Source organism: Haliotis asinina, chromosome 9, assembly GCF_037392515.1.
Source record: "Haliotis asinina isolate JCU_RB_2024 chromosome 9, JCU_Hal_asi_v2, whole genome shotgun sequence".
NCBI classification, from domain to species: domain Eukaryota; kingdom Metazoa; phylum Mollusca; class Gastropoda; order Lepetellida; family Haliotidae; genus Haliotis; species Haliotis asinina.
The window spans coordinates 12,417,232-12,435,155 of record NC_090288.1 but is presented as its reverse complement, the minus strand read 5'-3'; the positions used below and the strand labels follow the sequence as shown (position 1 = coordinate 12,435,155).

Genomic DNA, 17,924 nt, shown 5'->3' with positions numbered 1-17,924 from the left:
AACTGACCCGCATTAGTTTTATTAAGTATTAACATTAATGTTTTTCAAAGCATTTCATTTTAATTGCTGGATTCAACAACAGCTGGTTAAAATCACCAGAGACCATATATTATGCTTTCTGAATTAAAACATCAACAAACAAGATGCCATGCCCTGCCACAGAGTTCAGAATTGGTTCCTGTCCTTTAACTCCAACACGATAGTTATGTCCTGAAAACACATAACACATTTGGTTTCCGTATCTATAACGGTTACTGAGAAAATCTGTTCAGATCTGGGATAACATGTACTAAGTCAGGAAACGCTTACCAAGTGCCATAACTCTGTAAAGAATTTTAACCTGTCCTCTGTTTTCAAACTCCATCAGGACATTCATGTCCTGAAGACACATACCACATAAGGTAAAATATAGAATATATCTCCTGTTGATTGGTATATGGTTTGTGACATGTGAAATGCATATATCTGCATGTGATGGTTGAATGAGCAAAACGGTAAACACACAATTATGCACTTATTTGTCAACATAAAGCATTTTTTTAATTCAAGTAAATACAATGTGGACTATAACCTGCATATCTTAAAAACCATGGTTCCATTCATCCTCGGTATCTCCAGGCTATACATTCCACTATAGTGGAGAGTTATCGGAATGTATAGCTTGGAGATATCGAGGATGGGCTCCATTCTACAAACCCATCTCAGAGCTGCAACTGTAAATAGCCAGTGTTAAAGGACTTCTGTCTCCTTTGCGCTAAGATTCCATTGTGGAGTGGGGACAATGGGCAACCAGGGAATGAACTTAGGTTTATAACAGATGTAACAAAATAACAGCTTTTTCAGGTCAGGGTAAACAGTGTGTTACCTTTGTGTATTGCACTTGTATAGTGATGTGCATGGAATGTGCATGCACTAGTGAGAACTATCACTGGTTTCATAGTGCCAACCAAATCAGACGCCAAACTGGAGGGTATTCCATTTTCCGACACATTTTATCAACTGAGACAATCAGTCCATGTTCCAGTCCATTTCGCCCAGCAGACAGGATAAGAACAAGAACCATGATTTAGCACCATTTGGTTTGATACAGCCAATAGTTTGAATCCCCAGTGTTCAGCTCTCCAAACAAACACTAGACTATGGGTGTCCCATATTCTAAAAACAAACACTGTCACATGCTGGACCTGTTGCATCGGAGTCAATGACTTCTTCTATGAGGGACGCATCAGTAGTCAAAATATTCTGAGTTTGTATCACTGGTATCAAGATGAGCAATTTGATCAGTGATCATATTAAGAATTTGTTCCACATCATCGCCGTTGCTGTTGGTGATGGTGCTTGTTGTTGACAACTCACTGACTGACCGTCTGCTGGAAAAGAAATGTCATGCCTGAAGTCAACTTTAAAAACATGACGACTTTGCAATGTGAAAGTCTTCCTATGATGATTCAACTGGTGAAATTGATGTTACCCTTGAAAAAAAGCCCCAGAACATGTGACCTTGAACATTTGATCTTTCAGATTAGTTTGATAGACAATATATTCATAATCGTTTATCATTTCCCATTAAATCGTATCACATTAATGCAGACCATGTCAGATCAGTTTAGCCCTGTGCACACCCTTTGACCTCTTAAGAAACGAGCTGAATCAGTTTTAACAGATTCCGACAAAGACCATCCTGTCACCTATGGTCACTCAATCTCACCTTTCTCTAAGAATTGTCATGTGCATGCTACAGAACTAATTTTGTGGGTCATTTCCTGTGGTCTTAAATGTGATATGTTTGGATGATGTATTTACCCATGAAGATCGGGGTAAGAATGGCCCTTCAGCATCCCATGCTTGTCATAAGAGGCAAGTAACAGATTTCAGGTCAGACTCACTTACTTAGGGTTCAGTGTCACTTGTCATCATATCCTAGTTGCATAGTCCAATGCTCATGATGCTGATCACTGGATTGTGTGGTCCAGACTTGATTAATTACAGACTACCACTATATAGTTGGAATATTTCATTGACCACAGTAAAATGTTTTTGTTGATTTGGGATACAGTGAGTGAGTGAGTGAGTTTGTTTTTACGCCGCTTTTAGCAATATTCCAGCGATATCACGGCGGGGGACACCAGAAAATGGGCCTCACACATTGTACCCATGTGGGGAAACGAACCCGAGTCGTCGGCGTGACAAGCGAACGCTTCAACCACTAGACTACCCCACCGCCCCTGGGATACAGTGCCAACCATGACAGTGAAACTGAATCACTCAATTCCTGGAGTCTCCTCTTAAGCACAAGCATGGACTGCTGAAACTGCATGTTTAATGGGTACAAGTATTGGTTGCTGAAGACTAATTCTAACCTATGTCTAGATGGATGTACAAGTATTGGTTGCCAGAGACCAATTCTAACCGACGTCTTAATGGGTGTATAATTATTAGTTGTTGAAAACCAATTTTACCCCATGTCTTTTACAGATGTGCAAGTATTCGTTGCTGAAGATCAATTCTAACCCAAGTTTAACTTGGGTGTTAACTTTTGGTGGCTGAAGACTAATTCTAACTTATGCCTTCTTTACTGTAAAAGTATTGGTGGCTGAAGACTAGTGAATGAATTCTAAACCATGTCTTTTTGGGCATGCACATATTGGTTGCTGAAGACCAATTCTAATCTATTTCTATTAATTATTTTTTATATTACATGTACTTTCTTGTGTTGCTCCTAAGGCTTGAGACAGTCCCAGTTTGGGGGAGGGCGATGTCGTTCTTGCAGAGGAAGTCGAGGAAATAAGTGTAATCTTCTGACGGGATAAATGGACTTAAGTCTGAAACACAAACATTCCTTATTTAGTGACTGAGCATGGTTCCTAAATCCAGTAAACCATTAACAGAAGCTGATACATGTATATACTTTGTTCCATTCAAAGTAATCATTTTCAAACATCTTTAAACATTTATATATTCAAATATCTTAGTACTTGTAAATGAGAAGTAGTCATCATATCATTTTAAAGGGCCCAGAAAATGTATCATCCACTTTTAGTCTTGCAGACAAAAAGCATTTGTAATTTCAGTCAAATGACAACATTTATTTCAGAAGTTACTGGAGTTATAATTTTGGTTTATGGGAGATAAGTGTGAAGACTGTTGCAAAATGTGTATCCGGTGCGTAAACATCTTTCTCAGGCAAGGGAGATAACAAAACTACCCTCTGTAAGTCCTGTAGTCTATAAACAGGGCATTCAAATTAATATCTGGAAATATACATCCAGATGACAAAGCTTTCCAAAATCTTGTCATATTTTTATCAAAGTGCTTCAGTGATATGATGCAGTTTGCAAGGTACGACCAGTCTAATTATGATTTTGTCTATTGATTATCGTGACCTCTGCTCAGACATTTTGTTTCATACAAATACAAATGATTTGAAAGGTGGAAATCTGATTAGTCAAATGAAGGAGCGTGAAAAGGACCACATAGCCAGGAGTGATGCCATAGCTGAGTAACTGAATTCTGTTTTAGTTTGACATGGGTTGAAGATAGACAGTTAGGTCAAGGTTATTTCCCTTGCCTTGAGAAGATGGTTATAATGTAAAATGAGGACTGCAAATTTTTCTTTTTACTGGAGTAAGTGAGTTCATGAGTTTAGTTCTACGCCACAGTCAGCAATTTTCCAGCTATATGGTCGTGGTGTGTACATAATCAAGTCTGGACTAGACAATCCGGTGATCAACAGCATGAGCACTGATCTGTGCAATTGGGAACCCATGACATGTCAATCAAGTTAGCGAACCTGACCACCCAAGTCACCTCTTACTGCAAGTGCAGTCGCCTTTTATAGCAAGCATGGGTTTCCGAAGGCCTATTCTTTCCCAGACCTTTACGGATCTCTTTTACTGGAGGATGAGGAAGAAAGTCAACACTCACCTGCCAGAAGATGTTTCCTATCTTGCCCATACAGAAGGAGCACCTGCTCACAAAATTCATCTATCGGCATGTCACTGTACAACCTTCTCAGAAGTTCAGCAAATTGGCGCAGTTCTTCTGAATTCATTTTCTGATGCAGCTGAAAATTTCAAAATTTGCTCTGAAAGTGAGTTCAATAGAGAAAGTCCAACAGACACAAGTACAGTACATAGCATGGATGAAGTTTTAATAGCCCTGCCTCAAGTCTGTATTCAGTGTATGAAATAAGACAAATATCCCAGCCAGACATTATGGCTGGTACCTTTAAATTGCCACCAGCCCCAAATGGATTTAACCAGACCAGACAATCCAAGTGTCAAATGTAATGCTAATTTTGAAAAATAGATTTTAAAATTTGGTGAATTTACTCAGATGTATTTTTGCCAGACCTTCAGGCTGATGAGCAGTAAATTTAGACCATCTGGGAGAAATCTACCTGATCTGGGCTGGTTGAATGGGCCTTGTTTCACACGCTGCTGTACTGAATGATAAGTCCATAGATGTATAATAAAGAGGCAAGTCTACATGAGAGGATAAGTTATCATGATTTTACAGAGACAACTTGATCTTCTTATCCAAAATAATCGGACCAATATGATTAAAACTAACACAAAACCAAAAACAACAAAATAACAAAAAACATAAACATAAATAATACAAACTGAAGAATTGACTTTAATCATATTTACATCTATGAACATAAGACACAGAAACTATGGGCATATTGTATAAATGCACAAGGTTTAGTGTACACTCTTGCTTTATTTTGTAGATATTAAATATTTAAGGTTTCAAAAGTAACTTTTTACATCGTTTGTTGTTTAACGCCACATTCAGCAATATTCCAACTATATGGTGGTGGTCCGTAAATAATGAGGACAGACAATCCAGTGATCAACATCTTGAACATCGATCTGTGCAAGTGGGGTACGATGACATGTGTCAACCAAGTCAGCGAGTCTGACCATCCAATCCCATTAGTCACCTCTAACAGGCATGGGTTGCTGAAGACCAATTCTAACCCGGATCTTCATGGGTAGTAACTGCACAGATTTTCAATATAATTGTGAATGTACAAACTAGTAATTTGTAATTTCAAGAACAACAGGAAGAGATCTAGAACTGGCGCTCTAGAACTGTACAGGATGGCAAAGTTCTTTAAATATTAATCAAGTACTGTTTAGTTGTTTCAGGCACCCTGAGGTCTACCTCTAAGCACTGTATTGGGTATAATATTGATGATAACACACTAACTTTAAACATGTAATCTTTGACGAGGTCAGCAGGGACACTGATCTCACTCCCCTTCATGCTCTTCTCACTGGGATCTGATCTACTGGGATGCGGGATGGAGTTGGTGACGATCGGGAGATCAAAGTTTGATGATGTCAGGCTGAAACATATGTACAATGATGATTAGATGATGGTGATGATGTTTTCATTCTCAATTCCCTTGGGAATATTCATTTCATCTTACCAGGTACCCATTTTCCTATGCTGGATTTTACATCAACTCAACCCCATTTTGAATTTTATTTATGTTATCACAAGTATGAACTTTAAATGTTAGATACATTTTTTCAAATTTTACAGACTTGCCATAAATAAACACCCACTTCATGACTTCACTGGGCACTGGATAAAACATAAATTGTAAAATATTTATTGAGACAAAATTTTCTATTACAAACTGAGTTCCAATGTTGAAAACATGATGCAGAGTAAACAAACAAGTTTGCATATAGACTGACCTTCTCTTACTTTGCTTAAGTGTGCCAAATGTGCAGTTTTGCAATCTCATCAAAACCGCAGTGCTTTTGAAACATCCCCAAAGATTATATTTTTGCAATTATAGCCACATATGTGTGATAAACCAGTGTTGAACAGCATGAATTTGGATACGATGACATGTGTCAACAAGGTCAGCTAGTCTGACCATCCAGTGCCCATTAGTTGCCTTTTATGACGAGCATGGGTTACTAAGATAAATTCTAACCCACATCTCCATGGAGGTCCTTGTTTAAGATCAGGCATGTGTGAAATTTATTAAACAGGGACTGCCTGTCTGGTATTGATGTTTGGGTATAATTTGTTTGTTTGTTCTTTAACACCTCACTCTTACTATCTCACTGGTTGTCTTGTACTACGAACATTGCTTGGTAAAGACCAATTCTATCATGGATCTTTACAGGTCGACTGGACAAGCATTAAACTTACAATGATGGACGCCCCGGAAGCATGGGAATCACAGTTGTTGACTCTGAAACTTAATACAAAACTGAGATGAATATTTTATGTAACTGATTAATGTACAAGTAGCATAATATCTGTACAGTTTTAGGAAGAGTTCTTGCAACTGTAGGTTAGTCCACTGGTTAAAGTATTTGCTAGTCATGCCAAAGGCCTGGGTTCAATTCCCCACATGCATACAATGTGTCAAGCTGATTCCTGGTGTCCCTTGCATGAGATAAAACTGAAATATTGCTCAAGGGAGGGTAAAACCCAACTCACTCACTCTTGCTACTGTACCTCCTGACCTCAGGAGTCAGGGGAAGCAATTAGAAGTAAGGACAAGCACAGGGACTTGTATCGCTTACAGACGGCATTCGGTAGACATATAGGTGTATAGACCCTACCCTAGTACTATATAAAAGGAGTCTCTACACCTATATGTCTTTCGAATGCCGTCTGTAAGCGATACAAGTCCCTGTGAGGACAAGGACTCTGGGAGGGGGAAGACTGAGTGAGTTTAATTTTATACAACACCCTTCCTGCCTCCCAGCCTCCCAATCTACCTTTAATCTACCTAACCTACTCAACTTCCTACCCACTTATTTGCTCTTTAAGATAAAGAAGCTCTAATTCATTCATTCATTCATTCATTCATATTTCATTGCAAGAAATTTGTTATCCACAGAGTGTGCAGTCATGCATGAGTGACATAGTTCTGCACATCATTCCTCTATAATGAGTGAGTGAGTGAGTGAATGAGTGTGTTTTACGTTGCTTCTAGCAATATTTCAGCAGTATCACGGCAAAGGACACCAGAAATGATGACAGCCTACATAATGAATATTCAAGGCTGGTAGCTGTGAATACAAGAACACTTAGCTCTACACTACAACAATACAATTTCAAGTGTCTGATAACAAGAATATGACATTATTTGATAAAATCACTTGTGGTGGGATAGCCTAGATGTCTATGCGAGATGTCTAAATTCTTGTTTTATTCTGTATTGTTTTGATGAATGCTAACCTCAAGACAATAAAGACAAGAAGAGATTTTCGTATTTCTGATGTTTATTAAGTTCTCAAAAGCAGACTTGGTCAGAGTGAAATGCATCATTTTAATAATGCGACAAGTGTGCAGATGCATTTTTCACATTAATAAAATGCTCGCATTAATTCAATGATTTACAGTAGTTAACACATTCACTCATCAACCCCCAAACGGGGGTTCATTTTTATTGCCCTGACAAGGGCACAATGTGTGAAACTCATTTCTAGTGTCCCCTCCAGTGACATTGCTATATTTTACATTACTAAAAGTGACATAAAACTAAACTCATTAATAAAAACAAATTGTCATTCTCCCTTAAGAATACAAAATTGTCAAATCCACCTACCATCAGAAGATCCACTGTGAGATGTGCTGGCTGAGATTTCGGGAATGTGAGGAGCAAAGAGATGCATTGTTGCCTCTGTGTAAACCAACTGGAAACACTGACCAATCAGAGCGCATAGTTCCTCTGCTGCTTGCTGTAGGGACCAATCAGAAAAAGATATTGAACAAGGTCCTTGGAAAATCACCATAAAGAGGAATAACTATTATACATTGACCACTTTTTCATTACAAAAAAAAGCTGAAACATTTTGGTGTAGATGCCAACATTGTTATCAAGCATCTACATCTAAATGCCAAATAGTTTGCAATGAAGTTGTCCATGTATAAAATTGGTTTCTCTTCATCATAGCAAAGCTTTTAAATGAAACTTAAAAATGTTATATCAACATAAGTTTATCACGGGTGATTAACCTTGAATTTTATCCAAAAGCAGACAACAAGTATTACACCATTGCCACAAACATCTTTGCATATGTTTGACTCTGGAAACATTCCCAAATGGAATTTTTTTATTTCACAATTTCAAGATACATTCTCCATGTTGACTCATAAATAACACAGTTGAAAACATTAATCCTGTTAAAACCTGTTGAAAGCTAAAGTGATTTCAACCACTGTCACACGATCAGAGTGAACCTCAACAGGTGCTTGATTAATAAATATGCATGAATTGTCCTTAAAAGAAATAGTGAGACCAACAAAACACCATGCTTGTCTCTGTCAAAATCTGGATTTCCAGTTGGGGGAAATGGTTGATGATTCAGAATCTTGTTACCTTTGATTTACAGTACAGGACAGACAAACTGCAGTCTTCAAGGGTTCCTTGAAAATTAAAAATACAAATGCTTCAAGGTTAAAGATTATGGGTAGTCTAGTGGTTAAAGTGTTTGCTTGTCCTGCGTAAGACCCGGTTCGATTACCAACATCAGTACAATGTGTGAAGTACATTTCCGATGTCCCCTGCCATGATATTGCTGAAACATAGCAAAAAGTGGCTTAAAACTAAACTCACTCACTCATGCGTCAAGTTGTTTCATGTAAAAAACATAGATTGTTAGGGATGACAGTTCCAAACTGAATATCCTGGTTGTACTACACCATTGTCTCTGTGTATACCAACTGGCAACACTGACCAATCAGAGCGCATAGTTCTGCTTTATGCATATTAATCACAGCTGAATTCTCTGGTTTCACAACCCACCATGTTTGAGAGCTAGAATATGCTGGTCATCGTCCTTTACATAACATACTGCAGCGATCTCATGCATGGGTACCCGTAGCAACAGATCCTAGAACAAAGCAAGAGAGAGAACTCTTTAAAATATCGCCTATAGTTCCAATAGACACAGCTGACAAGAGTTCTGCATTTTGGTGTTTTGTATACCAGGAAAACTGCAGCATTTGTATTCAAAGTATAACATCCTGGAACATAAAAGGGGAGAGAACTCCATATTTTTAGCTCAGCAAGTGTGGACACATGTCTGAGGTTTGAACTGAAACTGTAGCATCCTGAAACATAACAAAAGAGAGAACGTCTGATAAGAAGAGTTAGTGTGGTTTTACACCTCTTTTAGCAATATTCCAGCAATATCACTGTGGGGTTCAACACCAGAAATGGGCTTCACACATTGTACCCATGTGGGGTTTTGGACCAGTTTCTTCATTATGGAGAGTGAACACTTTGCCTTTAACCATCAAGCTACCCCATCTCCCCTGACAAGAGGAAACAGGTGGCCATCTTGCCACATACTGGTGCCGCAAATGACTAATACCTATTGCAATCAGCTTTCATTCATGATATGTTAATTTGTAGCAAATCTGAGTCACATGTTTCAATGTGCAGTTCCTGAGAACTGAGTTCCTGATAATCCCTGAAGATTCAGTCTTTATTCATTTGAAATGCTATGACACAGAAAACGAGAGTATGTAGATAGTCTTTCTAAAGCAATTGGTTTTGATGAGGCCTGAAATGAACAGTAAAACTGGTTGGATTTGACATTTTCATGAAAAATATGTCTTTTTTGAGAAGCATGCATGTACATAATGGAAATTAGAGATGAACTGTGTTATTTCATTTTCTCATTGAAGGACTTCTGGCAATTACGTGCCTCACTCAAATCTCAGAAGATAGGGGCTCAACACAAAAAGTACTAAAATAAAATACATTATATTTGACCATTTTGAGTGAGTGAGTCAGTTTGGTTTTACACAATATTCCATCTGTATAACCAGAGTCTGGACCAGACAAACCAGTGAACAACAGCATGAGCATCCATCTGCGTGACTGGGAACCAATGGCATGTGTCAACCAAGACCACCCGATCCCATTAGTCGCCTCTAACAACTAGCAAAATGGCCTTTTGTGGCACACATGGACCATTTTTGTATGGCATTGTGTATTCATAGGTTGGAGAGATCGGGTGGTCAGGCTTACTGACCTGGACGATATATGACATCATATCCCAATTGTTTAAATCAATCCTTATGTCGATCACGGGATTGTCTGGTCCAGATTTGTTTTACAGACCCACACCACATAGCTGGAATATTGCTGAGTGTGGCATTAAAGGGGCACTGATGCGGAGCAAATAATGTTTCTCGCCAACAGTCTAATTACAAAACCAAACTGCAAATTGGTCAGCGCCCACTCCCTCGACCGTGACGCACAAAGGGACTGGCAGAATTTCTTCGCCTAAACAGTCAGGAGGCCGGATGCCCATCATACGCCATTATTTAAAAATATCCATGTCATTCCTTGTTAAATATGATGTCTACAGGCACGTAGCAAGCCACTTGTTTCAGTCCGAAAGACTGCAAAGCTTAATATTTAGGTAGTTTTGAGTGTTGGTTCAGCTGTGATAGCAAATATCATACGTAAATTTTGGTAGCTATGGTAGCTACCCTGGTTTATTATTTATGATAATAAAAACACACAAATAATTTATTTGAATTCATAAACTAAAAACGATGACTTTGCCTTTGGTAGAGAAATTTGAAAATCTTCTTATGTAAAAAAACAAACTTATTACACCTATTTACCCAAGTACACAGCAAATGCCTGTATGTATTCCTTATGTAACTAAGTTCCGTTAGTATCCTCAAAACAGTATTGGCCCATAAGTGTTTTCAGGCTGCATGCGACACAGAGATTACATCTTCCTTGCTGTAACTCGCGTTTGATGGTGTAAACCTACACGTGTTATTTGTCGTCATTCTCTGGATGGTCAGTTAATGAATTTATAACAGGTATAATTAGTAGTAACACCACTCAGGTTACTCAACAAAGGTTCCCATTTGGCATTTCTCCTGTCTGGAGTAAATACTCAACATTATAAATTAAGGTCTGTAATGGCAAATGTATTGTATGTTATGTAATATGTGCATGTAAGTGATGCAAGACTGTTTATCAGCTGAGTTACAAAAACAAACATCGATCAAATAATTAACCGATAACACCCTGATTGATTAGTTACTTTTATCTTCTACAGCGGATTTGTCAAAAGGCAGTATGTGTAGATGTACTAATCTATATGCTGACTACACCCTGTCATAAAGTGCGAGTGTAAAAAAACACAACATCCTCCCTTCAAAGAATTAACCACCCTTGCATTGAATGATTGATTGCTCATTATTGGTAAACTAAATTACTTAGAATGGCGGACATCATACAATTAGTTGCCTTGTGTGCTATCTTGGGTGACCAATGAGAGGTTTATCAGGTTTTCACCAATGTGAAAGACGTGAAACGATGTGTTACTCTTTCACAAATTAGACCGTTTTTAAGACACACGACACAGAGCAGGATTATTTACCAGCTGCAGTTGAATGGAATATCGTTCTTTTATGTGAATATTGATGGATACATTCCTGAACAAGATAGTAGCCTGATATTGTTGCTATAAAATAAGTCTGTTTTACATTCATTATTTGCATTTTGTTTTAATTTATTTGTTGTAGCATTCAGCAGAATCTATATGACAGAAAACACACACTAAATCGTGTATGTGTGTGAAATAGGATCCACACTGGCAATCTATACAATGTATAAATGTTGCTGTTATGTTAGAAATTTACCATAAGTATGAGCAGACTGTGTGTTCTTTCATTAATTTTCAAAATCATACAAATATGACAATAAACTAATTAGGGTTATGAGACAAAATACAGACGTACATTGGCTTCATTATTTTCCCATCCTAATAGTTTTTTACCATTTCTACCACTGGCAGATGATTAACCATCAAAATGTTTCATTTGTTTTCATAATGCATTTGTAATGAAGTAAAAATGACTTCACCTTAGTTGATCTGTCTATAATTAAACTCTCAATAGTTCATAGGGACTGCGCAGCAGAGGTCACAAACCAGTCAAGAATTCTGGGATATCATCCGGGTACTCACGGGAGAAAAACAATAACAAAAGTTTACACCAGTCCACGGAAATTGCTCTGCATCAGTGGCCCTTTAAACAACAAACAAACCAATCATAATTTGAACCCTATGTACTTCAGACATTGTATTGCAGTACGTGAGTCTGGATGTCTGCCTCACCTCTGTCTGGTTGTATCTACTGATCTTGATGTTGTTGACACTCAGGCTAAAGATGGCGTCGTGTTCATACCCAACTTTTGACGGAATCAACCCTTGCTTCTGTAATAACAGATTTGAGAAACATATCACACTCTTGTCCTTGCACTTGAATTCAAATTTGAAGGACTGCAATTTTGTCTTTTTGTTATCATTGCAAATAGTATTCATAAAACTTATTGTTTAAAATAATCAGGATATAAATACATCGATTTAACGTGCAAAACAACATTAATGGCACCTGTTAACCTTTAAGAACTATCATACAGATCCTGAGACATATACCCAAAATAGACTATGAATGTCCAGAATATATGTGGTAAACATCATAAAACTAAACTCACTCATTGTACTGTGGTCTGCATCCTCAATATCTCTTGGGTATAGACGTTCTGATAGATCTTCACTATACTCTGGATGCATCTACAGCTCGGCCTGATGGTTTTATTACCTCCCTTAGTCGCTGTTACAACCAAACTTATCAGCGCCAACAAAGATAGTGTTTGCAGTCACAAAGATTTGTGTGACTCAGATTTGAGAGGAATTTGATGACATACAAATTGACAGGTCTGAAACTTTTAGAAATGCAAGAACTCCTTCTACCTCTTTCAGAGTACCTCTGCATCATTTGTGTTGCCAAGTTTTACTGGTTAGATAACTTAAAAAGTGATAACGAGTTGTGACTGGTACGCTCAGCTTCCCAGCGTAGACACCTGATTGGATAAAAAGCCAGCAAAGGGAGGTAATAAAATCATTGGGCCAAGCCATTGATGCATCCAGGGTATAGAGAAGACATATCGGAAGGCATACCTGGGAGATATTGAGGATGATCTAGATTACCACAGTTTCCGAAACTGATGATGATTTTATCTGACTCCTAACATTAAAGAACAAACTGCAAGATGCATCACCTTGCCCTTGTCGATGACTCGCAAGACATCGGTCCTGTTTGTGATGTCTGTGTCAGCAGCCACTCCATCAATTAGACCCGCATACTACAACACAGGGTTATATTGATTATTTTTGTTTTCATGATAGGAAAAGATAATATACTTTTTGCGAATAATGATCTCATTGCACTTCGAATGACTTACTATGAAGTACTTCTTAATAACAACTTATGGAAGATCTTTCTTTCTCTCTATATATATTTTGCATTTTATTTTACCATATTTATTTAGTTTCTTAATTTTAACATTTTTTATTGACTTATATTTTAATATTTTAGTGTTTTCCTCTACCCTTTCTCTCCATGGTTGTGTAAACATGAAAACGCACAGTGTCAAAATTGATCAGCAAATGTACTTTGTCCAGAAACATAAAAATAAAATGAAAAAAAAAAAAATAAGAAAGAAAACTGATGGATTTTTTCAGATGTTTCATATTTGACCCTACAATATAGTTTTGAGAAGTACTTGGGTGATAGTTGTTGATGACTGGTATTAGAAAATGTGCACAGCTTGTGTACAATTCCTGGCTCGAGAGTATGAGAGCAATAAAAAATTAGAGCTGAAAAGGTAAAGAAACTTGTCTAGAGATCATCCTGGGTCCTGGGCCTGTCATTAATATTGAGTGGGCTAGTGATGTGTAATTGCAAATTTGACATCTTCACTGACAAAAGTCATTAGTTTTTGTTCATTCACAAAAAGTGCTAAAAGGAAATTTTCTAACCATCAGAAAATGAGTTCGATGACAGTGTAATCTTTAAATGAGCTGACCCCTTTCTGCAGACAGCTTTGTTTGGTCATTCACATACAGTACACCATTACATGCTTACAAAATAAAAAGTGTATTGAGGCACTGTAAACTGAGTGTTTGACTTGTCTGAATGTTTGATACATCAGTTAACATAAAAGTAATGATAGACATAATGTATAAAAAGACAGCAGGGGCTGAGAGATGAATCTGACACAACTGAGAATTCCTCGCAACTGAATTTGAGACTTTGGGGTTCAACTGTATCTGTTAAGAATTCAAACAGACTACTTCTTACAGTAATAGTTGTTATAACTCTAATTATACTATTACATCTCTGCCATAATTCATGTATGTTGGTTGTCATGGTATATAAAGAAAATTAAAATTTTCAACAGAAGTCTTCTTCACTGTCAACCATCCATACTCAGTTGCATAAGAATAGTACCTAGCTGCCCTCACTCCTGCACAAAACCTCATTTCTTTATGGTTGTTGGAGCAACATTATAGAATTATTTTGTTTTTGTATTTAACGTCTATTTGTATGCAAACAACACAAAATAAGTTGATCTTGCCTGAAACTGAAACAAATAAGTGATTTCTGAAACTCCCAAATGATTCACCTTGACAATCTTCTGTATATTCTCTTCTATGAGACTGTTTGGTGGCACATAATAGTCAGGAGGTTTGAGGTCACGGTTGTTCAGCACTTGTGAACCCATGCCTTCATAAGGGCTCCAAGTTCGGGTCAGTTGTCTACTGGAGCCCTGAGAAAGCATAGGTAAACTGTTAAAACTGGTTCAGTCTTGAAAGCATACGGTCTCTGCTAAAAGACAAATTTTTCTCCCTGCAAAATTATGGTCAAAAAGAAAAGTCTCATGGACTTGAACTTTGTCAAGTATTAAATCTCAAAAACCCAACAAAACATTCATGTCCATGTATTCATAGATTTAGATGGAAGTTAAGGTGAAAACTGGTCCCAAACACAGATTGAAATTCAGATCCCTGATAGGGTACTCCATCGTGATGACATAAGGTCAGATTGTGATGAACTACTTTCCTGATTGCAATTTATTGATAAGATAGTTTGTGTTTCTGTACAGCACACCTAAATATCAAGAGTTATGACCTGCAGTATTGAATAAACATGTCTGAGTCCAAGAGTTTACATTTTGAGAGTCTTGATAATGACACTGTTCTCTGTTGTTATCTGGCATCCATTACACATCTTTGCTCTGATAAGCAGCAGGTATGAGGGAAATGTTGGTGTTGAGAATCAGACTGTATATGAGTTGCAAGCAGTCATCTGGATAATGTCACACAGGTCTGTTACATTAGTCGTTTATATCCCAGTCATCATGAGAACAGACAAAATATAGATGGATTTAATGCTAAAACTGTGTGATTTTGAGTAAGAAACAGCTAGATTACATGATTTGTATGCATTAGATACCATTTATCTCAAAACTTCTTTTTTTTTTTCAAACCTCAGGGCCATGCATGTAAGCAGTACTTTATTCATCTGGGCTATACATATAATCAACACTTTATGCAAAAGGGCCATACATTTAACAAACACTTTATCCAATGGAATCACACATAAATCAACACTTTATCCAGTAGAGTCACACATACAGTCAACTCTTTAACCAACAGAGTCACCCATATAATCAACACTTTACCTAACAGTGTCACCCATGTAATCAACACTATATCCAACAGAATCACACATATATCAACACTTTATCCAACAGTGTCACACTTAAAATTAATACTTTATCTAACAGTGTCACACATATATCAACAATTTATCCAACTTTGTCATACATATAATCAACTTGTCTTCCAGCAGAGTAGACCCGTGAAGGTCCCGGGGTAGAATAGGCCTTCACCAACCCATGCTTGCCATAAAAGGCGACTCAGCTTGTCGTAAGAGGCGACTAACGGGATCGGGTGGTCAGACTCGCTGACTTGGTTGACACATGTCATCGGTTCCCACTTGCGCAGATCGATGCTCATGTTGTTGATCACTGGATTGTCTGGTCCAGACTCGATTATTTACAGACCGCCGCCATATAGCTGTAATATTGCTGAGTGCGGCGTAAAACTAAACTCACTCACTCACACTCCAGCAGAGTCACGCCTATATCAATACTATATCCAGCAATGTCACATAAAACCAACATTTTATCCAAAAGTGTCACACATGCAGTCAATACTTTTTTCCAACAGTATCATATACAACCAACATTTTATCAAGTGTCACACACATAACAAACACTTTATCCAAAAGTGTGACATGTAATCAACGCTTTGTCCATCAAAATCCCACATATATCAACACTTTATCCAGTAGTATCACACATATAACAACACTTTATCCATCAGTGTCACACATATATCAGTTCTTTATCCAGTAGAGTCACACATAATATGAACACTTTATCCAGTAGTTACATACAATCAACTCTTTATCCAACAGTGTCACACATATAATCAACATTTTACCTAACAGTGTCACACATATATCAACACTATAATCAACTCTTTATCCAACAGTGTCACACATATATCAACACTATAATCAACTCTTTATCCATCAAAATATATATCAATATTTATCACCACAAATAAGTAACTAATCAGAAAGGTAATGCTAATAAAGAGACCCCGTGATCCTGTAAATAAAGAATTAAACAGAAATTAAACACACATCTCCTGCAATTTACTACTTCATACATATACCTGTATTGGAGCTGCCTCAGACTCTACCCGACCTGAAACAACCACCTCAACATACCGACACACACTGTATATGAAATCAGATAGGGAGGGTGTTCCTCAAATTCAAACACTGGTAAGATGTCACACCCAAACAGGACAAAAACATTACATAATACATTTTGTAAAGAACTCACCTGTGCTCTCTGCCTTCCATTCAACATTCGTGACTGCCAGGCTATGATGGGTGGAGCAAGTTGACCGAGGACGTCAAGTGGAACATATCCAGGACATGCTCAGTGAACGTACCCGCAGAAACAGGGTTATGCCATTGTGTCGACTCAATACCCTTGTTTAGAGGAGGCAGGGAGTACACCCCACTACAGCAATATTGCCGCTCTGAGTCATTTTATGATCTAATGGAGTGGGTTTATGGCTGAAAGTTGGTTGCCGTGTTTTATGTAGGATCTGATGTGTTTGAAGAGATGAAAAACATGAAGGGTGGCTGTAAGTTTCAGTCTACTACAGTGCAGCCTTAACTGGGTGAATGCTGAAATGTCTTATAATTGAAGGGCCATCAGTCATGCTTCACTGGTTTCTGAACCAGAGGGGTCTGTCTGCATTTATAATGGTCCACTGGAGACCCTGAGTACAGTTGAGAATATTTATGGAGGGGATATCAGTCATGCTTCAATAATATCTGAATCAGTGGGGCCATTCGCTTTTACTGGGGTTCAGTATGGTCATTGATTACCGTTACGAACGTCCACATAAGACAACACAACAGTCACGCTTCATTGATTTCTGAATCAGAGGGACTGTCTGCATTTACTGGCGTTCAGTATGGTCATGGATTACAGTTGGGAATGTTCTCACAGACAAAAGTACATCAGTCACGCCTCATTGATTTATGAATCAGAGGGACTGTCTGCATTTACTAGGGTTCTGTGAGTGTAGACACTGATAACACTAATGAATGTCCTCAAATATTTGGAGTGACATCACCTGCACTTCATTGACTCAGGGATCAGTGGGAACTATTCACTTTTTCAAGTTGAGAACACTGTCATATAATTGGAGGGATGTCAGCCATGCCTCATTGGCCTCTGCATCAGTATGACAAGATGGTCCACCTTAACAGGAATTCACTGTAGACTTTGACTCATGGTGCATTTCAGTTCAGACATCATTATCAAAGCAAATTTGTCTTGAGAGTGCGAAAGAGTATGGTTCTATGCTGCTGTTGGCAATATTCCATCAGTATCACAGCAGGGGACACCAGAAATGGGCTTCACACATTGTACCCATGCAGGGAATGAAATCTCTGTCTTG

At 37.9% G+C, this 17,924-nt stretch overlaps 1 protein-coding gene across 4 annotated transcripts; it reads right to left on the bottom strand.

Moving 5' to 3' along the window:
• On the bottom strand, nucleotides 1-16,858 carry LOC137296958 (cerebral cavernous malformations protein 2 homolog). 4 transcript variants are annotated; one of them, XM_067828884.1, is made up of 12 exons: nucleotides 16,790-16,858; nucleotides 14,495-14,638; nucleotides 13,088-13,171; nucleotides 12,141-12,239; nucleotides 8,792-8,879; nucleotides 8,366-8,412; nucleotides 7,592-7,724; nucleotides 6,181-6,229; nucleotides 5,218-5,356; nucleotides 3,925-4,063; nucleotides 2,699-2,822; nucleotides 1-1,367 (listed from the first exon to the last, which is right to left on the bottom strand). In XM_067828884.1, exons 1-12 carry the CDS (start codon nucleotides 16,814-16,816, stop codon nucleotides 1,226-1,228), a joined length of 1,215 nt encoding a protein of 404 aa, XP_067684985.1. In that variant the 5' UTR covers nucleotides 16,817-16,858; the 3' UTR covers nucleotides 1-1,225. The 4 variants fall into 4 exon arrangements, with proteins under 4 accessions (XP_067684985.1, XP_067684984.1, XP_067684986.1 ...); XM_067828883.1 differs by having other exon boundaries at nucleotides 1-1,370; nucleotides 16,790-16,853; XM_067828885.1 differs by having other exon boundaries at nucleotides 1-1,370; nucleotides 2,705-2,822; nucleotides 16,790-16,853.
• Between the last annotated feature and the right edge of the window lie 1,066 nt (nucleotides 16,859-17,924).